Raw genomic sequence first — 25,011 nt, forward strand, 5'->3', positions numbered from 1 at the left:
AGACAATGAAGGTATTAAGTAAAACATGGTACATACGAGGCTAAGTGGCAACAAGAATAGGCAACCTTTATGGAGTGTTTTTTAGGTGATGTGCTAGCCACTGTTTTAATCTGAGACAGTAACTATTTTAATGCTTGGAACTATGCTTTAGATAGTGGCCCTAATATATCTGACCTCATAGGTCAAATATATTTGCTCACATAAAATATTTCCTTTTCATCATTAAGGACAATAAAAAGCCACTCAAGCATTTTAAGATAGGGGTGCAAGTGGGGGTAGGTGGGTTGTCTTGATTAAAATTGAACTTCAAACAAAAAGGAGAATTCTGCTTGCAGTCAAGTGAATACAGGGAGGGCCAGAGTCGCTGCAGGAAGAACAGTTAGGAGACAACTGCAGTCATGCAGGCAAAAGGTGCTGATGGTAGATTAGGGAGTGGTGAGAAGTGAAGTAGACACATTTAAGAGATGTTTACAAGGTAAAAATGACAGGACTTGATGATGAAGTGATAGGGAGAGGAAGATATGTCAAGATTATTTCTATGTACCAGTTTGGGAACCAGGGTGAATGGTGGTGGCATTCACTGGGATAAGATGCCTTGATTAGACTGCAGGTTAACACAAACTTACTAAAAAGGGGGTATAACTCCCCTACTGACATGTATTGAATAAAAACCCACAAAAGAATTCCTGGTGAGTTTTTTCCACATATATTTGCCTTTGGTCATACATGGTCATTCTTATATGACTTAACTAGAAATAATGCTTCATCACAACTAGTACATATGGGGGCATTTCCAAGTTCTTTTTTTTTTTTTTTTTTTTTGAGATGGAGTCTCACTGTGTTGCCCAGGTTAGAGCACAGTGGCGCAATCGTGGCTCACTGCAGCCTCGGCCTCCCGTCTTCAAGCGATTCTCATGCCTCAGCCTACTGATTGGCTGGGACTACAGGCGTGCACCACCACGCCTGGCTAATTTTTGTATTTTTAGTAGAAATGGGGTTTCACCATGTTGGCCAGGCTGGTCTCGAACTCCTGACCTCAAGTGATCTGCCCAACTTGGCCTCCCAAAGTGCTGAGATTACAGGGATGAGCCACTGCGCCAAGCCTCAAGTTCTAGGATAAGGTGAGAAAAGAAAACTATTCAAAATACCCAATGTTTTTTACATACATGAAATTAAAAAGCATAGCACAGAAAACCTACTACAAAGCTACTGTAATCATACCTGTTAGAATGACTGTTATCAAAAAGAAAAAAGGGAAGTGTTGGAGAGGATGCAGAGAAAAGGAAAGAAAAGCTTTGTACACTGTTGGTGGCAATCTAAATTATTATAGCCATTATGGAAAACAGTATGGAGGGTCCTCAAAACATTAAAAAATAGAACTACCATATTATCCACCAATCCCACTACTTGGTATATTTTCAAAGGGAATGAAATCAGTATGTGGAAGAGACATCTGCAATCCAATGTTCACTGCAGCATTACCCAATAGCCAAGATACGCAATCAATTTAACTGTCCATCAATGGATGAATGGATAAAGCAAATGTGGAAAATATACACAAGAGAATACCATTCAACTTTAAAAAAAAGGAAATTCTGTCATTTCTGACAACGTGGATAAACCTGGGTGTAGTGGCACACGCCTGTGGTCCCAGCTACATGGGGGACCACTGTGTTAAGTGAAATAAGCCAGGCACAGAAAGACATGCCAAAATGATAGATGATCTCACTTATGGAGTGCAAAAAAAGTCAACTTCATGGGATGGAGAGTAAAATTCTGGTTATCAGAGGCTGGGGGATGGGGAAATGGGGAGATGTTTGTAAAAGGACACGAAATTGCAGTTAGTAAATATAAGTTCAAGAGATCTACTGTATATCACGTGATTACAGTTAATAACAATATGCTGTATACTTGAAAATTGTTACAAAATTTTAAGCGTTCTCGCTACAAAAAGTTTGTGAGGTAACATGTTAGACAGCTTGATTTAGCCATTCCACAAGGTATACATGTATCACATCATGTTGTACACCATAAATATATAATTTTTACTTCTCAATTAAAAATATAGGAAAAAAACCTCCAAAAAACTCAAAAGTAAACAAAAAATAAAAAAGCAAAGCACAACTGTCATTTTCAACTCCTGACCATTAACATCTCTCAGCTAGAGATTTCTTTTTTAAATTCCAGGACATGACAACTTTATATCTAAATTATGGTAACTTAAAAAAAAAAAAAGTTAACCCTGGTAAGTCAATTATCAGGCTTTCCTGTATTTCTCACACTGCTAGTTTGGGGTTCACTTAAACAAAAATCATCCTGTCTTTTAGGTAGTTTGAATAACACAAACAGGGTAACATACACCTCATAACACAGATGTACACAAATTTAAAGTTTTACGGTCATCTTTAAAAGATAAAAAAGATAAGAGAAAATGTGTGAATTAATGACTAAGCTATAATAAAAGCATATAACTAGGCTTTAAGTCTAAAGACCAGATTACTAATTGTGGTTTCAGTCATTTGTCCTTTCTAAGCCTCAGGGCATTTTTTAAAAAAAAAATTCTAACATTTGAATAATACCTACCCCTCAGAATACAGTGTTTTATGAATTTTAAACATCTATAAAAATAGTATTCCTTATAAATAAAAAAATCAAACTAAGCACATAGAATGCTCAGATTATCATAATCTCTACTGTTTGTATGATTTCCTTGGGAAGACCAAATAAATTTAAAAGTAATAAGTAAAACATTCAGCTTCTATAACAATAAGCAATTATAATATACGATAGAGGCCAGGTACGGTGGCTCACGCCTGTAATCCCAGCAATTTGGGAGGCCGAGGTGGGTGGATCACCTGGGGTTAGGAGTTGAAGACCAGCCTGGCTAACATGGTGAAACCCTGTCTCTACTAAAAATACCAAAAATTAGCTGGGCGTAGTGGCGGGCGCCTGTAACCCCAGCTACTCAGGAGGCTGAGACAGGAGAATCATTTTAACCCACGAGGCGGAGGTTACGGTGAGCTGAGATCGTGCCATTGTACTCCAGCCTGGGCAACAAGAGCGAAACCTCATTGCAAAAAAAAAAAAGAAAAACATAAAAAAATTTAAATTTATATAGAATAGGTCAATCTTGAGAAACAATGTTAGCTCTGAAGAAGTTAATGTCCCATCAATCCTTCTTTTCCATAACAGACTGTTATTGCCGAATGTATACCTAAAAATCAAATGTTCTAAGGACATACGCTATACATTTTAAATCTTTAATTAGACCTCTGCACATTTAATCTAAGGCTATTATATAGTTTTAGATTAACATGACTTATTATGATTTTTTTAATACTCTGAGGTAAATTATTATCAATTTGCTCTTGGCTGTATCCTCTGTACCCAAAACAGTGCCTGTCTATTTTAAATAACGTAAATGAAAATGGATGTTAGAGAAGGGGAGGGAAGGTCAGTATTGTTTTCAATAAAGCCTAAATCACCCCAAAATTTAATGTAAATAAAATATGTATTTTCCCCCAAGCACTTATATACAAGGACCACTGTGTATGTCATGCCAAACACGCAAAGCACCATAAAGTGTCGCAATGTGGTTTAAAATTTTCAAGTATCTTAAAGAAAGAGTAGTCCAGCTATTTCATTTTCTATCTTGGATAGATTTATGTTTAAGAATGTGAATTTTAAAATACACACCACTTAGTTAAATTCTATCAGAAATATATTTTAAATCTTTAAAAGTCTGTTTCTTAACACTCATGTACTTTTATTTTATAATGCATGATTGAGATTCTTTCATGTTGATTTCAACCTTAATTCCTAACAAAATAGAATTCAAAATTCACCAACGACTCTTATTATAGAAGACTTGTGTATGTATATATATCTCACATAGAGCTTTAATCAAAACTAGCTTTATAAATTCAGTATGTGCAAACACCCACCTAATATGATACTATAAGAATGGTATGAAATTGTCTTATGTGCAACGAAAAAAAATTTTCCAAATAAATCAACTTCTTAAGGAGAAAAAATGAAGGTAAAGAAATTAATATAAATAGTATTAATCAAAATTTTTATAATTACAAATGGTGCCAAATTTAACAGCATAAATTACTCTTTTACTTCTAACAACAAATGTTTAAAGGAATGTACAAATAATGCTTTTTAAATCACTTGGCCATATATTCTAATATTTTGCTTTTGTATAGTTTGTGCTTTTAACACTTGTACCATCTTTTTGTTGAAAATTATACCTTCCACTTATACAATGTACCCAAAATTTAAAATAATTTTTTTCACATTTTCAAGATATTTTATAAGTTCAGTAGGGTGATGATTTTCCAAACCCATTAATTATATACTTTATTAATCTGCTTGGACTTTTTACAATAATTAAATAATTATAGATTTAAGTACATAATTTTAATAACATTTAAAATGTAAGCCTCTTTTCATTTTACATTAGTCATAAAAGCATTTGAATCTTTGTAAATAATAGTAAATTATTAACAAATATGGAGAAATCAATTCAGCAATCTGTGTGAACACAAGAGGTTTTCCTTTTACATTTTAAAAAATGCCAAAAATGAGATATCAAAATTAGGAAATGACATCTTCTTTTCATTAGGCAGGTAATTATTTTACACTATGTGTTGACTTCCCTAGATCACAACAGTTTAGAAGAGGGTTAAGCCCCAAAACACAAAACAACCAAAAGATTGTAATGCCCGTACTAATACTTTCTAAACTGGCTTTGAAATAGTCACCACTTCATCACATTCCATTTTGTTTTATTGTCTTTTCATGAAAATAAAAGTCTTCCCCTAACTGGTAACATCCACATTATAAATATAATCTTCCTACTCCAGAGCTATAATTTCAGTTTTGACTGCCACTCCTGCTATTCAACTGTCATCTTCTTTATATGATGAAGAAGAGCATCTTTTTCCAAGTGAGCCTCTGCAAGAGCCATTTTAGCTTTAGCCAGTTCCTGTTTAAGAGATTCATTCTCTTCCATGAGCTGAAATGATAAATGGCGGGGGGCGGGGGGGATAAGATAATTTAATCATTTCAGGAAATACAGACTATTTATATAGTATCCAAAGGTGTGACACTTGGAATAGTAAAAATGCCCAATGCTGGTGAGAGTGCACTTAAGCTGAAAACTGCTTTGAGACAATATTTGGAAACATACATCAAGCACTTAAAAAATGTTCCCATGTTTTGACCCAGCAATACAAAATACTAACTCCTAATTCTCTAGTCTAATAGTGACTTCATTTCATATGAATTTTCCTGGACCTCTCTATGGCTTTAGACATTGCTGAACTACACCTGTTTTCTCAGCCTCTCTCCTTTTTTCGGCTTTTATGCCACAGCTATTTCATATTTATCCCTTTCAACCTATGTATGCCCTTTTCATCTTTTCTTCTACTTTTTAAGAACTCTTAAAATTTGACATTCTGTTAGTTCCATTGCTCGGTCATCTTCTCTTGTCATGAGTCACTTTCTTGGATGATCTTATCTCTCATGGCTCCAACTATCATAAATAGACTCACCTAGCACAAACCTCTCTCCTGAGCTCCAGACTCAAATTCTGAATGTGTTATCAGACATTTTCTTTTTTTTTTTTGAGATGGAGTTTCGCTCTTGTTGCCCAGGCTAGAATACAATGGTGCAATCTCAGCTCACTGCAGCCTCCACCTCCCGGGTTCAAGTGATTCTCCTGCCTCAGCCTCCTGAGTAGCTGGAATTACAGGCATGCGCCACCATGCCCGGCTAATTTTTATATTTTTAGTAGAGATGGGGTTTCTCCATGTTGGTCAAGCTGGTCTCGAACTCCCGACCTCAGGTGATCTGCCCACCTTGGCCTCCCAAAGTGCTGGGATTACAGGCATGAGCCACAGCGCCCCACCAGACATTTTCATCTAGATGGCCAATACATCTCCCCCACCACCCTTTTAAGACTTAGTTCAAATATTTTATCCTCTTAGAGCCATTCCCTCATAATTAGGAATGGCTATATTAGAGCAAATATATTAGAGCAAATACAGCCATTCCTAAGTACGGGGATATAAAACTAAGAACTTTCTGCATTACATAGATACATTAAAATATATGCGGTTAATTTGAAATAGTTCTCAAACTTCTTCTAAATCTAGCTTAAGAATTCTTGCCTTATCGACCAAGTGAGGTAGTTTCCTATAGTTCTCTTCATCTGTAGTATAGCATCTGACACAGTATTTTGTGACTACCAATTGAACACTCTTGTCCCACTAGACTTTGAGTTCTTCAATAGTCATGGATCATCTACTGCTGAATTCTATATCCCTAGCTCAGAGCTGGCATTGAATAAATCCTCACTGAACAGATGCATTAACTCATTCTATGGTTCTATCATACAGATGAAAACTCTGCTGAACATTTTGTTTCTTTATAATGGCAAAAAAAAAAAAAAAATCAGAAGCAACTTGAATGTTAATAAATGTTTATAGGAAGTTTCAGAAATGATAGCATACCCAAAACCATATTACTAAACCATTAAAAAAAATTAAGCAAATACAGCAATATGAAAAAATTTTGTTAAACAATTAAGTAAAATTATATAGTATGTACACTTAAATATTAATTTTTTTCAAATAAAAAAGAATCTACAAGGAAAAATCACAAAAATACTGAGATAGCACTGGAGGAGGGCAGAAGGTATTAAATTTTTCTTTATTTTTTGCTCAACACTCTAACCATAGCACCTAGCAAAGCACCTGGGCACAATAACAAGCACTCAGTACATTTTATTAAATAAGTAAACAATGTTTTAACTATTAGTATCTTAATACCTAGTTATTTAATTGCTGAAGCTGAATCTGAATTAGGTTTCCCATTACCTGTTCCCTAGTGAAGTCAAAGGAGAACTCAGGAAAGCTGGCTGACTGAGAAGGCCAAGGAACCCCTGGGCTTGTCTGAGTGGCTTGAGTGACACTGCGTTGTTTCTTCAGATCATACTTTCCACTAGTCAGCAGCACTGAATCGCTTTTGACATTTTCTTTCAAATCATTTCCAGTGTTAAGCATGTGAGAATCTGATCAAACAAATAACATGCTCAGATAACATTTCCAAATACTTGATAAATCTTTAAAAGTTCAATTGTGAAAATCTAATTTAAAACTAAATATCTATCTATATATATATATATATTAGTATGAGGATAGTAGTATGAGATAGAACAACCAGTAAAACCAAAAGCTTATTCTCTGAAAAGATCAACTAAATAAACTTTTCTTCCTAAGAATTCTTCCTGAGAATGTGTCAACTTTATCTAAGTTAATTACATAATTTATTATGTTTTTATACTAAAGGTTTATTAGATTTAATAGATTTAATTTAAAGGCTTATTATTAGATTAACTAATAAACTTTTAGTTAGACTGACCAAGAAAAAGAAATTACTAGAATCAGAAACGAAAGAAGTGACATTACTACCAACCTTACAGAAATAAAATACCACAAAGGAATACTATAAACAACAGTATGTCAATAATTAGGGCAGGCACAGTGGTTCACGTCTGTAATCCCAGCACTTTGGGAGGCCTAGTTGGGAGAACTGCTTGAGACCAGGAGTTGGAGACCAGCCTGAGCAATGTAGCAAGACCTGTCTCTATAAAAATAAAAAATACAAAAAATTATGTAACTTAAGCCTGACACGGTGGCTCATACCTATAATCCCAGCACTTTGGGAGGCCAAGACAGGTGGATCACCTGAGGTCAGGAGTTTGGGACCAGCCTGGCCAACATGGTGAAAACCCATCTCTACTAAAAATACAAAAATTAGCCAGGCATGGTGGTACGCACCTGTAGCCCCAGCTACTCAGGAGGCTGAGGCAGAAGAATCGCTTGAACCCGGGAGGCGGAGGTTGCAGTGAGCTGAGATCTCGCCACTGCACTCCAGCCTGGGCGACAGAGCAAGACTCCGTCTCAAAAACAACAACAACAACAAAAAACAAATATGTAACTTAGATGAAACAGACAAATTCTTAAAAAGACAATAACTACCCAAATAGCCTCAAGAAGACAATGTCAATAGACCTATAGCTGAGAGAGACTGAATCAGTAATCATAAAACTACCCACAAAGAAAAGCCCAGGACCAGGTGGCTTCACTGGAGAATTTTATCAAACATTTAAAGAATAATATCAAATCTTTAAAAACTCTTCCAAAAAACAAAAGGAGCATTCCCAAACTTTCTATGAAGGCAGTATTACCCTGATATCAAATCTAGACAAAACAAACAAAAAAACCCCACAACAACACTAAGACCAATATGCTGATGAATATAGACAAAATCATCAACAAAATGTTAGTAAACTGAACCCAGCAACACACAAACATAACTACAAAGCATGGTCAACTGGGATTTATCCCAGGAATGCAAATATATCTATCATCCAAAAAGTAACTAATGTAAATACATCAACAGAATAAAAGGCAAAAGCCACATGATCATCTCAATAGATGCAGAAAAAGCATCTGACAAAATCCAATACCTTTTCATGATAAAAACACTCACCAAATTAGAAATAGAAGGGAACTTCCTCAGTCTAATAAAAGGTCATCATGTATAAACATCCCACATCTAATATGATACTTAGTGGTGAAAGACTAGGGTCTTTTCCTGTTGGCCAAAATCAGAAACCAGACAAGGCTGTCTGCTATTGTTACTTTTTTTTTTTTTTGAGACAGACTCTCACTCTATTGCCAGGCTGGAGTGAGGTGGCACAATCTCGGCTCACTGCAACCACCGCCTCCTGGGTTCAAGTGATTCTCCTGCCTCAGCCTCCCGAGTAGCTGGGACTACAGGCACACGCTACCACACCCAGCTAATTTTTGCATTTTTAGTAGAGATGGGGTTTCACCATGTTGGCCAGGATGGTCTCAATCTCTTGACCTGGTGATCCGCCTGCCTCGGCTTCCCAAAGTTCTGGGATTACAGTCGTGAGCCACCGCGCCCGGCCTGCTATTGTCACTTCTATTCAACATTGTTTTAGAGGTTCTAACCAGGGCAACTGGGCAAGAAAAACAATAGAAGACATTCAGATTGGAAAGGAAGAAGTAAAATTCTCTCTATTAAACATGATCTTGCGTATAGAAAAAAACTAAGGAAACAGCTAAAAACCTATTGGAACTAATCAAGTTCAGTGAGGTTGCAGGATAAAAAATCAATATACAAAAATAAACTACATTTCTATAATGTGTAATAAAGAATCCACAAATGAAAGAAAACAATTCGATTTAAAATACTGTCAAAAAGAATACAAATAGACTTAACAAAAGAAGCACAAAACTTACTATACTCTGAAAACTATAAAACATTGTTGAAAGAAATAAATAGATCTAAATAGATGGAAAAAATTCCCACTGTTCATGGATTGGAAGATTTAATGGAAATACTCCCCAAATTTATCTACAGCTTTAACACAATCCCTATCAGAAGTTGAGCTGGCTTCTTTGTAGAAATTATAAGTTGAGCTGGCTTCTTTGTAGAAATTATCAAGCTGATTTTAAAATTCATATGGAATTGCAAGGGACCTAAAAGAGTCAAAAAAAATCTTGAAAAGGTACAATAAAGTTGGACGACTCACATGTTCCAATTTTAAAACTTACTCTAAAGGAAGTTGGTAATCAAGACAGTGTGGTAGTATCAGACAAACAGACAAGTAGAATAGAATTGAGAATCCAGAAATAAGCCCATGTGTCTTTAATCCTTACCCATACTCAAATTGAACATTTGAGTTAAAGAGCTAAATTTAATGGCTAATTCTATAAAATTCTTAAAAGAAAACATGAGAAAATCATCATGACCTCAGATTTGGCCACGAACTCTTATACAGGACATCCAAAGCACAGGCAAGAAAACAGAACAATTGAACACTGTTGTGTTAAGAAATTGCCACAGCCACCCCAACCTTCAACAACCGTGGCTGTCATCAGTCAGCAGCCATCAAGCTTGAGGCGCGAGCAAAAAGATTATGACTCACTGAAGGTTTAGATAATCATTAGCGTTTTTTAGCAATCAAGTTTGTTTGTTTTTTGAGATGGATTCTTGCTCTGTTGTTCAGGCTGGAGTGCAGTGGCACGATCTTGGCTCACTGCAACCTCCGCCTCCTGGATGCAAGCAATTCTCCTGCCTCAGCCTCCAGGGTAGCTGGGATTACAGACGTGCGCCAACACACCCAGCTAATTTTTGTATTTTTAGCAGACAGGGGTTTCACCATGTTGGCCAGGCTGGTCTTGAACTCTCGACCTTAGGTGATCCATCTGCCTCAGCCTCCCAAAGTGCTGAGATTATAGGCGTGAGCCATCGCGCCCAGCCAGCAATCAAGTATTTTTAAATTAAGCTATGTACATTTTTTAGACATAATAATAGTGTAAACACGACTTTCATATGCACTGGTAAACCGAAAAATTTGTATGACTTGTTTTATTGTGATACTCACTTTATTGCGGCGGTCTGGAACCCAATCTGCAATATATTTAAAGTATGCCTGTATAAGGAAGAAGTTCAGCTTCCTTCATGTGGCTATCTAGTCATTCCATCATCACTTGTGAAAAGGCTATTCTTTCCCGCATTGACTTGTTTTGCCAGCCTTGCCAAAGATCAATTAATGTAAGAGTTTATCTCTGGACTCTCAATTCAATTCATTCCAATTATCTTTCGCCAAGCTCCTTTTCTACTCAATCAGCTAGAGAGCATTTCTAGCTTATAATTATAAAAGCTGATTAGTACTGTTATTTTCAAATGTTTCAGAATTGTTGAATGTCTTGTATTTTCCTATTTTCTTGTTCATGTTTATCCCATTTTCTTGCCTATGAATGCTGTTTCTATTTGCCATAGCTGACCTCTAGTGACTGTGGGAAAGGAAAGTTTGCTCTACTGGGTGAGATACACCAAGTTTGCTAACTGGATAGGGAATCATTCCCTTCCTGGGGGCTTAGCAGCTGCATAATCTACCCTCAATATTTTAGTCTATATACAAACCCTACTGAAGTCTACTACTGGGCACGGGCACAGGAGAGGATCCCAAAAAAGAATGCCCATATTATTCATGCTATTGCCTCAGGGGCTAATTCTAACCTCAGTATCTTGTTGGGGAGATTCCTCCTATTTTTGAGGAGGAACTTCAGTCATGCAGTCCTCTTGGATTCTTTTGGTCCTGTTTCTCACTGCTTCCCAGGGAAGAAGGTATGATTTATCTGATTGACGTTTTTTTTTTTTTTTTTTTTTTTTTAAAGAACTATATATATGTGGTTCAGTCTCTTGCTTTGGTATATGCTGTACCTCCTGCCAAGAAGATGCATTCGTTTCTGTTTTTGTTTTTTTTTTCATAAGACAGACCTGAATTTTTGGGAACTAACACATTTGGGAAAGAGGGCTGGGCAGAGTCTTCTCACAGACCTAAGCTATCCTCTCCACCTGAGCTATTATCAGTAATGAAGCTACCATTTTGATCTTTGTTGGCCTTTCTCCTATGTCTGTCTCCAGTTGTTCCCAAACTACAGAGGAAAAGACTCTTTAGGAGTCTCCCACAAACTGTTCCTACATCTGAAATTGTCCTGTCCTTTCTTCTGTAGCACTGTTAATGACCTTATTCTTTAGTTGATATGTTTTCTGTCATTTCATGAGGTTTTTGATAGGAGATGAAACAGATGCACATGTCATTCCTTCAACTGGCTACTAGAATAGTGAAGCCCAGAACATATAAATCTACTGACTCATGCTCTTTCCACTACTCACTACCTTAAAAGACACAGACCTTACATTAGCGACCTTAAAACTTTTGTTAGAGTGGAGATGCAAACATTAAAGGTGAACTAAGTACACAGGCAATATACCGCAAGTAACTAACGTACAGAAGAGTGCCAAAAGAAGTGGAAGAACTCACATCAGATTATAAAAAAGTGTCACTATACAAGGATGCCCTCTCTCATCATTCCTATTCAACACAGCATTGGAAGTTCTGGCCAGGGCAATCAGGCAAGAGAAAGAAATAAAGGGTATTCAATTAGGAAAACAGGAAGTCAAATTGTCTCTGTTTGCAGATGATATGATTATATATATTTAGAAAACCCCATCGTCTCAGCCCAAAATCTCCTTAAGCTGATAAGCAACTTCAGCAAAGCCTCAGGATACAAAATCAATGTGCAAAAATCACAAGCATTCCTATACACCATTAACAGACTAACAGAGAGCCAAATCATGAGTGAACTCCCATTCACAATTACTACAAAGAGAATAAAATACCTAGGAATCCAACTTACAAGGGATGTGAGGGACCTCTTCAAGGAGAACTACAAACCACTGCTCAATGAAATAAAAGAGGATACAAACAAATGGAAGAATATTCCATGCTCATGGGTAGGAAGAACCAATATCGTGAAAATGGCCACACTGCCCAAGTTAATTTATAGATTCAATGCTATCCCCATCAAGCTACCACTGACTTTCTTCACAGAACTGGAAAAAACTACTTGAAATTTCATATGGAACCAAAAAAGAGCCCACATAGCCAAGACAATCCTAAGCAAAAAGAACAAAGCTGGAGGCATCACGCTATCTGACTTCAAACTATACTACAAGGCTACAGTAACCAAAACAGATACATAGATCAGTGGAACATAACAGAGGCCTGACAAATAACACCACACATCTACAACCATCTGATCTTTGACAAACCTGACAAAAACAAGCAGTAGAGAAAGGATTCCCTATTTAATAAATGGTGCTGGGAAAACTGGCTAGCCACAGGTAGAAAGCTGAAACTGGATCCCTTCCTTACCCCTTACACAAAAATTAACTGAAGGTGGATTAAAGACTTAAATGTAAAACCTAAAATCATAAAAACCCGATTAGAAAACCTAGGCAATACCATTCAGACACAGGCATGGGCAAAGACTTCATGACTAAAACACCAAAAGCAATAGCAACAAAAGCCGAAATAGACAAATGGGATCTAATTAAACTAAAGAGCTTCTGCACAGCAAAAGAAACTATCATCAGAGTGAACAGGCAACCTACAGAATGGGAAAAAATTTTTGCAATCCATCAATCTGACAAAGGGCTAATATCAAGAAGCTACAAAGAACTTAAACAAATTTACAAGAAAAAATCAAACAACCCCATTAAAAAGTGGGCAAAGGATATGAACAGACACTTCTCAAAAGAGATTTATGTAGCCAACAGATATATGAAAATATGACCATCACTGGTCATCACAGAAATGCAAATCAAAACCACAATGAGATACCATCTCAAGTCAGTTAGAATGGTGATCATTAAAAAGTCAGGAAACAACAGATGCTGGAGAGGATGTGGAGAAATAGGAAAACTTTTACACTGTTGGGAGTGTAAATTAGTTCAACCACTGTGGAAGACAGTGTGACGATTCCTCAAGGATCTAGAACTAGAATTACCATTTGACCCAGCAATCCCATTACTGGCTATATACCCAAAGGATTATAAATCATGCTACTATAGAAATAAATGCACACATACGTTTATTGCAGCACTATTCACAATAGCAAAGACTTGGAACCAACCTAAATGTCCATTAATAATAGACTGGATAAAGAAAATGTGGCACATATACACCATGGAATACTAAGCAGCCATAAAAAAGGATGAGTTCATGTCCTTTGCAGGGACATGGATGAAGCTGGAAACCATCATTCTGAGCAAACTACCGCAAGGACAGAAAACCGTATACCACATGTTCTCACTCATAAGTGGGAGGTGAACAATGAGAACACATGGCCACAGTGAGGGGAACATCATACACCAGGGCCTGTTGGGGGGTGGGGGCTGGGGGGAAGGATAGCATTAGGAGAAATCCCTAATGTAAATGATGAGTTGATGGGTGCAGCAAACCAACATGGCACATGTATACCTATGTAACAAACCTGCACATTGGGTACATGCACCCTAGAACTTAAAGTATAATAATAATAATAATAAAAAGAAAGTGTCACTATAAAGAAGACAGTTGAGAGAACAATGGAAGGATGAATAAAATCCACATAATGATGAGCAATTCCAATGAGAAATAACAAGGCAAGTAAGAACGTAGAGATGTGCAAAGTGCAGAGAAGTGCAAGGTAAGTCCCATTATAAGAAGTATAAGTAGGAAATAAAGCTAAGAAAGAGATCAACTGAGAGACACGAGTAAGATCAAAGGCCTCTCTCACTTTCTACAACATTCAAACACATTTGTACAACAGGTACTAAACCAACTACATATGAGGTTTTTTCCAGGGTAGAGGCCAGTACATATATAGATGATACTTTATTACAATGTACTGAAGGTGTCCCTCAATCTTCCACTACTACATATGTATATACACATAAGAAATATAAGTGAAAAGAAACAATCAGTAGGTAAATAATTTAACTTCGAAATTTGAGTAGGTGTTCACTTAAATGGGTTTTCATCGGCTGGGCACGGTGGCTCGCACCTGTAATCCCAGCACTTTAGGAGGCTGAGGTGGGTGGATCACCTGAAGTCAAGAGTTTGAGACCAGCCTGGCCAACATGGTGAAACCCCATCTCTACTAAAAATACAAAAATTAACTGGGCGTGTTGACAGGCACCTGTAATCCCAGCTACTTGGGAGGCTTAGGCAGGAGAATCACTCGAACCAGGGAGGCAGAGGTTGCAGTAGGCTGAGATCGTGCCATTGCATTCCAACCTGGGCGACAAGAGCAAAATTCCATCTTATAAATAAATAAATAGTTTTTCATATATACCTCTGATATGAAAAGAGCCATCGTCACTTCTCTCTACCACAAGATGATCAATATGTACAGTTACAGGAGCTGGTTCAAGGGATACTGTACTGCTCCGGGGACTATCATCCTACAGGAAAGAAAAATAACATTGCCATGTTACTTCAGTCGGTCATATTTTTAATGAGTTAAAGATAACACATGTATCTTTACATGTTTCAGCTGATATAGCGAGAAAACTGCCTGTTATATATTTCCTAATTTCCAAAAAAGATCTCTACATCATTTACCAAAAAACACAAAATCATTTTAATAAATGCTGACAGAATATATTTTATAGAGAAGGCACATTCTTAGACATGAATGAAAGTCCAGATAAAGAAAAGGAACATGAAAATATAAAATTATTTATTAACATACTTTTAAATTTATTTTTGTGTTAGAAACTTGTATCTTCATTGGCATTACTGTTGCAACAGTTTCATCTTCCAAAAAATGTTGAATATTCATAAGAGAAGATGTAAGAAACTCAGTGCTAAAGTTTTCTATGTGGCACTGCAGAAATCCATTTTTTTCTGCAAGTAAAGAGTGTATTACAGCACCAGGCCCACTTTCAAATCTCAGAGAAATCTCAGGAGAGGATTTGGAATGAATTACAGCTTTCTGATCGGAACCTAAGGAAAATGAACATACAAAAATGTTTGCAGCATTATTCAATAATATTACAATTATGTGCCATGTAGTACATTAAAATAATACTAGTTTTACTATTTACCCCTAGTTTAAATGATATTCTATAGTACATATATAATATATGTACACACACTAATTTCAGTATTTTATGGCAACTTTCTACTACAATAATGTTGATTTTTCTGTATTTTCTGTTTTTTTGATAACAAGAAAAACACGTTATGATAGAACTCAGGTGTGATACATGCCTCAGATACTTAGTGTGTGTTTGATTGTGTACCTGACTATACATTCAAATGTTGGCTGTGAAGCAGAAATAAGTCAGACATTTAAAGTGACTCTTAAGCCATTTCTCAAGAAGTAACAAAAGCCTGAGGTTTTGCACCTTCCTCATTAAATTGGGTCCTTAAATAATGGAAAAGTAAACAGAAAAGACCTCATTAAATTGTTTCTTTAGAAGGCAAACCGAAAACTGAAATTATAGTAAGGGGAGAGAGAGAGAGAGAGAGAGAGAGAGAGAGTGTGTGTGTGTGTGTGTGTGTGTGTGTGTGTGTAAAATTACATTTACTTATGCCTGGACCCTGTCCCCCCAGAAAATTTATAGATGGCCTAGAGAGGTATAAACACATAGTTTAAAAACAAATTTTAAAATTCCAATAATAGAATATCTAACTTAAAAAACACGAGTTCCTAGTGAAACCCCTGAAGTAAATTACTTGTAAACTCACACTCAGGGTAACCATTTTGCTTATTTATTTTATGCTAATTGGTTCCAAAATGAGTAAGAGGCAATATGCACATGGTATAATCTGATAAAAAATGAGGAGACATGGAAAAAAGTAAGGATGGAAAGGAAAAGGGAAAAAGTAGTTGGTAAGATTAATAACCCAAAATGCATTATTTAAATTCCTATACCAAAAGGTGGACCAAAAATGAGCTCCCTAGCAAAAAAGATAAAAATATCATCAGTTTTGCAACTCATATAACCTTTAAGATAAAAACAAACTCATCCTGGAAAGGCAAAGCTGTTTCAGTTTCTGAGGTATGAAAGTTATTTATCCCATGGGTCCTCATAAGAAGACTGCTATATCAATTCATGATGGAGTTTTAAAAATTCATAATGAGAAGGTATTTTATTTTTCTTCAGCATGGGTGTGACTAGTCTTAAATAAGTCAAATATATGCATATTTGTGAAAGGGGGAGATTTGCAAGAAATTAAAGATGTGTGTATTTATTTACACCAAGGATAGGTCTCCATTCACAATTCCAGGTGGAGAATTGCTCTTGAATCTTGTATTCCAGGTACAGAATTATATTTAATTAGTGTTATTACTACTTATTAACATTCCAGAAAATAATGCAAGAGTTCAAATCTAACTCCAAAGAATTATTTAAATATTTCAAAATTCAAATATTTTTATTTTTTAAAATAGAAGGTAAAAGAAACAGCCACAAATTGGTAATGGTTAGTGTTCTTTCCCATAGCAAGAAAAACAAGAGTGAACTTGCTGAACAAGAGAACTTGCCAACAAACAACTTGATTAATGTGATTTTATTTTGCCTTTTTATCTATCTAGATCTACACACATACACATTCTCATTCCATGGAGTAAAGACAGGAATAATTTCAAACAAAATGAGTTTTTTGGAGACGAAATAAAACAGAACAAAAATTTTCTTCATCAAAATCACTCCTCTCTACTACCCCTTATACCATGGAATTATTATGCTATGTCTTCCTATTGAAGCTCCACACACTATAGAAAAAAACCACAAACTACAAATAATAATTATAATAGTAAGTAAATGTAATTTTCCTTGAATTCAATTATAGCCAAGATAGGATTGCTGGTGAGACATATATAAAAGTTAAAACATATTAAACCATTGTATATGAAAAGTAATTAAAAAAAAAAAAACTTACCAACTGGACGATTACAAAGGTAATGCCGAAGGCTGATATTGCCTAATTGGTCTGGTGTCACCTGGTTCACTTGAAGACAGATTTCTGTATCCTCCCCTCGGATGTCAATTTCCCCATTAACACCAGTAATTTTAAATACCACAACGGACATCTATTAATGATTGCATAAATAATATTAGTATGCCAAGCAGTTCAAAACAAAATTTAAGAAATAATATAGGAAACTACCATTACCCTCTAAAAATACAATTGTGACCTACCAGACCAAAAGTATACTTGTGACCTACAGAACATGGTTGTTACATTATAGTGAAAACCTTTCATTTATTTAAAAAAAAATTAGGTCACAAGGATTGTAAAATGTTTTTCATTAAAAGCTAGACATAATATATTTTTCAAGTCTCCCACAAGTATTTCACTGCATCAGGAGGGCTTAAAAGAAACCATTAGCTTGGGCAACACAGTGAGACCCCACATCTACAAAAAAATTTAAAACAGCCAGGTGTGGTGGTGTGCACCTATAGTCCCAGCTACTAGGGAGGCTGGGACAGGAAGATCACTTAAGCCCAGGAGTTTAAGGCTGCAGTGGGCTATGGATACATCTCTGCACTCCAGCCTGGGCAATAGAGTGAGATCCTGTCTCTAAAAAAATAAAAATAAAAACACAAAAAGCAATACAGAAAAAAGAAAGAGCCTCTACTCCTCAATATGAATAAAACAAATTTAGAAAAGTAAAATCAAAGGAAAAACGATTGGGGGGAAGCATTTTCAAGAACAAAAGCTGCAAAATGAATTGCCTACCATCTAAGAATTCATTTTATATATGAGTGTCTCAAAATATATACATGTCAAATATGAAATAAAGTTGGTGGCATCTATCTTCATAGAATCTCTCTGAAATGATTATTACCAGGTCATCATGATTTTCCTGAGCACCCTCTGAATTTGTACTGATGGCATCTGGAGAAGTTTCACCATAATTCTGTAGGTTTGCACCAGCATTCACACTTTCTGCTGTGCCCCTGTAATTTGTAGTTGAGTTCTTTTTATTTCCTGAAATAATACAAAAGCAAATTAATAAATTAAAGTCAGTTTTACACATGATCTAACACCGTATGCTTATTTAACAAAAATGGACTATCCCTTCAACTCTTTCTCAAGCATTGCCTCCTTTAAAAAATGGACCAAGAAAAATTAGATTGTAATTAGTTAGCAAACAATGAATGTGCTATAATTCAATATTTCTCAAACTATCTGTGGTAAAAGACAATTTTAAAAAAAATTCAGTAGCCATCACAGATCAATACTTTTAAAAAATGCCATAAAAATGAATTAATAGAAAAATTAGGTGAGAAAACCTAAAGACATACAAAACATAAGTCTCAATTTATTATTATATTTACTACTCTATAGTCAGCTTCTAACATAGTGCTTGGCAATGTGGTAGGTGCTCAATACATTATTAAATAAATGGCCCAGGGAAGATACCTGTGAATATATTTGTGGTATGAGGGGCTAATAAAGGCATTTCATAAGGGGTTCCTAACATCATCAGGGGTTAAGAAGACATCTCCGATAAAATAATATTTCCGCTAAAGTGAACAAGCCTGGGTGTGGTGGCTCACGTCTGTAATCCCAGCACTTTGGAGAGAGGATCACTTGAGCCCAGGAGTTCAAGACCAGCCTGGGCAACACAGCAAAACCCCATCTCTACCAAAAATACAAAAAATTAGCCAGACATAGTGGCACTCACCTGTGGTCCCAGCTACGCGGGAGGCTGAGGCAGAGGACCACTTGAGCCTGGGAGGTAGAGATTGCGGTGAGCCAAGATCACACCATTGCACTGCAGTCTAGCCTGGGTGACAGAGTGAGACCCCATCTAAAAAAAAAAAAAAAAAAAAGATTCCCTTTAAAATTTTTTTTTTTTTTTTTTTTTTTTAGATGGAGTCTCACTCTGTTGCCCAGGCTGGAGTGTAGTGGTGCAATCTCAGCTCACTGCACCCTCCACCTGCCTCAGCCTCCCGAGTATCTGGAATTACAGGAACGCACCACCACGCCTGGCTAATTTTTGTATTTTTAGTAAAGACGGGGTTTCACTATGTTAGCCAGGGTGGTCTTGAACTCCTGAACTCAAGTGATCTGCCTGCCTTGGCCTCCCATAGTGCTAGGATTACAGGCGTGAGCCACTGTGCCTGGCCCCCTTTAAAAAAATTTTTTTTTTAATTTACATGGAAAAGAATAATTGCAAGGAGAGCAAAGACACTCTGAAAAACACTGAGTGGATAAAATAATGAGTGGGAAAAATAAAGCCAAGAGTTATCCTTAACTACTCTAATTAAAATTAAAAGTAATAAAATAAACAGAAAGAAAAAGAACATTCCAGAAACAGGTACAACAGACTGAGATGGAAAAGTTTATCACAGTAAAGAAAGTGAGATAAAGACTGAAATAAACTATGATCCATCTGAAGTATAATGAGCACACGGGAAAACATCAGAAAAAGTAAGCTGGGACCACATCACACAGAGCATTGTCAGTAATGTTAAGGATTTTAACTTAATAGCCTTAAAGCAATTACAAGTTATCAGCAGTACAGTGGAAAACGACATGATCAAATCTATGTTGTTGTCGTTTTTTCTTTTCTGTTTTTTTTTTTTAAGACAGAGTCTCACTCTGTCTCCCAGGCTGGAGTGCAGTGGTGCAATCTCCGCTCACTGCAGCCTCCGCCTCCTGGGTTCAAGCGATTCTCCTGCCTCACCCTCCTGAGTAGCTGGGACTACAGGCGTGTGCCACTACGCCTGGCTAATTTTTTGTATTTTTAGTAGAGATGGGGTTTCACCATGTTAGCCAGGATGGTCTCCATCTCCTGACTTCGCGATCCGCCCGCCTCGGCCTCCCAAAATGCTGGGATTACAGGCGTTCATGAACCACTGCGCTTGGCCAAATTTGTGTTTTTTAAAAGAGTATTTTGCCTGGCCGGGCACAGTGGCTCACACCTATAATCCCAGCACTTTGGGAGGCCGAGGCGGGTGGATTACCTGAGGTCAAGAGTTTGAGACCAGCCTGGACAACATGGTAAAACCCCATCTCGACTAAAAATACAAAAATTAGCCGGGTGTGGTGGCACGCATCTGTAATCCCAGCTATTCGGGAGGCTGAGGAGGCAGGAGAATCACTTGAACCCAGGAGGCGGAGGTTGCAGCGAGCTGAAATCACACCACCGCACTCCAACCTGGGCGACACAGTGAGACTTGGTATCAAAAATATATATATTTTGGCTATAGAATAAAGAATGAACTGCAGATGGATAAGAAGAGATGTGGAAAGACTAGTTAGGGACCAGAGGTAGGCTGATAGTCCAGTTATATGTTTATATGTGTTCATAAATATGTACATACATTCACAAATACGTATACATGCACGCATGCACATACATATCTTTTTGTATACACATACCTTTGTATGTATCTGACACACCCACACACGTATATAAAAATACATAGATAAAAGCCTGGAAGCATATATACCAAAAGTTGACGGTAGTTGCTTCTGCAGTGGGGAATGATAGCAAGGAGACAATAAGGGTGATATGATACTAAGGTGACAACTTCAATTTTTACTCTAGGCATTTCCATATTATCTGGTTTATGGAAATGCCTAGAGTAAAAATTGAAGATATCACCTTAGTATCTCCCTTATTCTCCTTTTTAAATGAGAGAATATTCATATATTTCTTGTAAAATTAAAACAAAACAAAATACCAAGAGTATCCTTCCAATGAAAATTAATGACCCTGACATAAAAATAAGTCACTGTTCAAAAGAACCAGGAATGTATATCATTAAAATGTTACACACAAAGTCTACACTTTTTAAGATCCTAAAAACAGTCTACTGCTGGAATCTATTCTAAGATAGTCATCAAAAATGCAGACAAAAATTTGTGAACAATAATAATTATAGCACTTTTATAAGTGATAAATTATAAACAATCTAAACATCCAACATCAGGGAAATCTTTAAAAGGCTATGGTACATTCTTATGACAATTTTATATAGGCTTAAAAATATTTTCAAAGGAGTTTAAATAATATTAGAGAATACTTACAGATGATAAAAAGTAGGTTACAAGCCAAATACATAATATGACAGCAAACATACATATATATGGGTACATACACAAATTCATAAAATAAATAACAGTTGATATATTGTGAATGTGAGACTTTTTGGTGATTTTACTCTCCGAATTGTGGTTGTATCTTCCAAGTTTTCCACATTGAGTGGTAGTCACTTTTACTTATTATTTAATTATTAGAAATAATAAAATTACTGATGCTTTCAGATTAAGTAGGGTTATCTGCCACAAGAACATTGTTTTTGAAATATATTTTGATCATAGGATAAAAATCCTCTGTTAAGGTAGGATTTTAAATCATAAAGGGGGCACAGGGGAACTAGAGTTATCTGTGAATCTACAATAGATTTTCATGACACATATTAGTACCTCTTCTACATTTAAGTGATATGCTGGAAAGAAGATTGCTATGAATTATAACAGAGTTAGACAGAGAATTTTTGTTTATGTATGGTACACATTCCCCAAGTCTGGGGAGCTAGAATAGCTTAATGGTTGGTTAAAAACTTGGGCTCATCAGTCAGACTAGCTGACAAATCTGCCTCTTACTACTTCCTGGCTATAACTTCTGGACTAGATACCTTATTTCTTTAAGCTTTAATTTCTAAATCTACAGAAAAGTGATCAATAATAATAACCACCTCATATGATGGTCTTAAGGATTAGATAAATTAATGTGTTTTTATAGCACTTGGCAACATGACTAGGGGTGGTTTAATAAATGTTTGCTATTGTTGTTATTAAATACCATCTATCATGTAAGGTAAACTGACTAGTGTCTCCCACCAAGATAAAGTAAACTGGAATCTAGTAGAGAGATTTTTCTCTGACTTATGTAAAGAGTAAATTTTTTTAAGAAGACGTGTTTGTGTCAGATAGAAGAGCTCAGACTTTGAAGTCTGACTAACCGGGTTCAAATGCTAAACTCTACCACTTACTAGCTGCATAACTTTGGGCAAGCTGCTTAGCTCCCTAGGCTTTGTTTGCCTCACCTTTAAAATGAAGATAACAGTTCCTACCTCAATTTATTGGAAGATTAAACACATGTAAGATGCTTAAAATAGTAACTGGTACAGTAAGTCCCTAGTAAATATTAGCTTAGAATAACAAACAAGAGGCCAGGCATGTTGGCTCACACCTGTAATCCCAGCAATTTGGGAGGATGAGATGAGAGGATCACCTGAGGCCAGGAATTCGACATCTGCCTGGCCAGCATGGTGAAACCTCATTTCTACTAAAAATACAAAAATTAGCTAGGCATGGTGGTGGGTGCCTGTAATCCCAGCTACTTGGGAGGTTGAGGCAGGATAATCAGTTGAACCCAGGAGGCAGAAGTTGCAGTGGAGCCAAGATCATGCCATTACACTCCAGCCTGGACAGCAGGAAAAAAAACTACATCTCAAAAAAGAATAACAAGAAAGACAATCCCAGTTCTGCGTACAATAATGTGACTATGGGAAAACTACTTAAACTTCAGGAGCCTCAGTTTCCTTATCTGTAAAAGAAGCATAAGAGTAAGCACTTATACCTCACAGGGCTGAGGCAATTAGGTACATAGTAGACAATAGGCTCTAGAGCCAGAATACCTGAATTTAAACCACTAATTAGCTGTGTTACTTTGGATTCGTTATTTAACCACTCTCTGAAGATAACAGTATACTATTGATAGAATTGTGAGGTTTAAATTCATTAATATATATACAAAGCATATAGAATGGTACCAACACAAAGTAAATGCCCAACAAATGTTAGCTTCTATTATTACAGAGTTGTAATTCAAATTAAAAGAAGTAAACTATTTAAGCACCTGCAACAGTATGAATGTGTCCCTTCGAAATTCATGTGTTGGCAAAGTGATAGTACTAAGAGGTAGAGCCTTTAAAGAGTGATCAGCCCATGAGAGCTTGCCCCTACATGAATGGGATTAAGGCCCTTACAAAAGAGGCTTCAGGTAGCTTCTCTTGACCTCCAGAGGACTGCAAAATGCAATGCTTACAATTTGGTGAGGTTTGATCTTGGACTTCCCAGCCTCCAGAACTGTGAGAAATAAATTTCTGTTCTTTATAAATTACCCAGTCTGTGGTATTCTGTGATAGAACAAAACCGACATTGCTTGGCAATAAATGGTAGCTACCACTATGGTACTTACATCAATAATACATATTATATTATTACTTATTATATACTTGTTATATTTATTATGTTAGTAATTATCTAATCTAACCTTTTCATCTAAATCAGTGGGCTTATTTCCTTTCAAACAGAAAGTAATTCAGGCCAGGCATGGTGGCTCATGCCTGTAATCCCAGCATTTTGGGACACCGAGGTGCACGGATCATTCGAGGTCAGGAGTTTGAGACCAGCCTGGCCAACATGACAAAACCTCATCCCTAGTAAAAATACAAAAATTAGCCAGGCATGGTGGTGCATGCCTGCAATCCCAACTACTTGGGAGACTGAGGCAGGAGAACTGCTTGAACCCGAAGGCAGAGGTTTCAGTAAGCTGAGATCACAATACTGCACTCCAGCCTGGGCGACAGAGTGAAGCTCCGTCTCAAAAAAAAAAAAAAAGAAAAAAGAAAAGTAATTCATATTTGCCTCTGGTATCCTATGTTTTTGTGTCTGCAGCAACTACTTTCTGACTATGGCCCATGCTTCTAATTCCTGTTTACAAACTCCTTAATGCCTTAATGAGGGAGATGCAACTAACACCTTCTAACTCATTTCTAGCAGTCTTTACTGGGGCATTGGTTGTCTCTCAATAAAACGGGAAAATCATGTAGTTACACCATATACTATCATATATGTGAAAGAATCCTAATTTTGTAAATCAGTAGAATTCACCATGCAAATTAAGCCCACCTAATCAAATTTCCAAATATAGGAGTCTCTGTAATAGAGGCTGGTAGCCTTAATGTCGCCTGCTTTATGGTCTAAATGACTGCATACATATAATTGCTGGATCTCAGCCATAGAGAGGCAGGAGTATCTGGTTAAAAGAAACAATGGAACAACCATTAGAGGAAAGTTACGTACTCTTGTATAGTCCATGTATGTCTAAATAAGTCTTTTTGGGGGGCTACAATGAACAATTAGAATATATCTAAAAATAACTAAATATTATTAATAATTAACAATTACTGAATATAAGTAGAAATATTCAGTTATTTTTAGTTATGTTCAATAACTTTAAAAAGCATTGGTACAGTTAACAATTATTGAATATAACTAAAAGCATCCCTTTTCTCCTAAGGTGTATGTATGTAATATGAATTCTTAAACCGTATCATAACTTTACCTTTTTCCAAAAACATATGGCTATCACTTCCATCACTTTCTAACAACTGTTCTTCCAGTATCATGCTGTCAAGTGAAATGGTATCCAATGACATTTGTGAAGAGCTTCTTTTCATATTCTTATAAGAAACACAGAGAGGAGCCAGGTTGGGTGGGCAACGTTCCTTAGGCTTTCCACTGTTAAC

At 36.4% G+C, this 25,011-nt stretch overlaps 1 protein-coding gene across 3 annotated transcripts in view; it reads right to left on the reverse strand.

Annotated features, from left to right (window-relative positions):
• Positions 1-4,054: 4,054 nt before the first annotated feature.
• BLTP3B (bridge-like lipid transfer protein family member 3B) overlaps positions 4,055-25,011 on the reverse strand; it is a 106,796-nt gene continuing 85,839 nt past the window's right edge. For all 3 annotated transcript variants that reach the window (XM_024257224.3, XM_024257223.3, XM_054528163.2), the window contains exons 15-21: positions 24,828-25,003; positions 18,303-18,445; positions 17,393-17,543; positions 15,195-15,448; positions 14,796-14,904; positions 6,888-7,081; positions 4,055-5,023 (exon numbers count right to left, since the gene is read on the reverse strand). In XM_024257224.3, the coding sequence (XP_024112992.1) occupies positions 4,904-5,023; positions 6,888-7,081; positions 14,796-14,904; positions 15,195-15,448; positions 17,393-17,543; positions 18,303-18,445; positions 24,828-25,003 (1,147 nt within the window). In that variant the 3' untranslated portion in view covers positions 4,055-4,903. The remainder of the gene's footprint in view (positions 5,024-6,887; positions 7,082-14,795; positions 14,905-15,194; positions 15,449-17,392; positions 17,544-18,302; positions 18,446-24,827; positions 25,004-25,011) is intronic.

This window comes from Pongo abelii, chromosome 10 (assembly GCF_028885655.2).
Source record: "Pongo abelii isolate AG06213 chromosome 10, NHGRI_mPonAbe1-v2.0_pri, whole genome shotgun sequence".
Lineage (NCBI taxonomy): Eukaryota > Metazoa > Chordata > Mammalia > Primates > Hominidae > Pongo > Pongo abelii.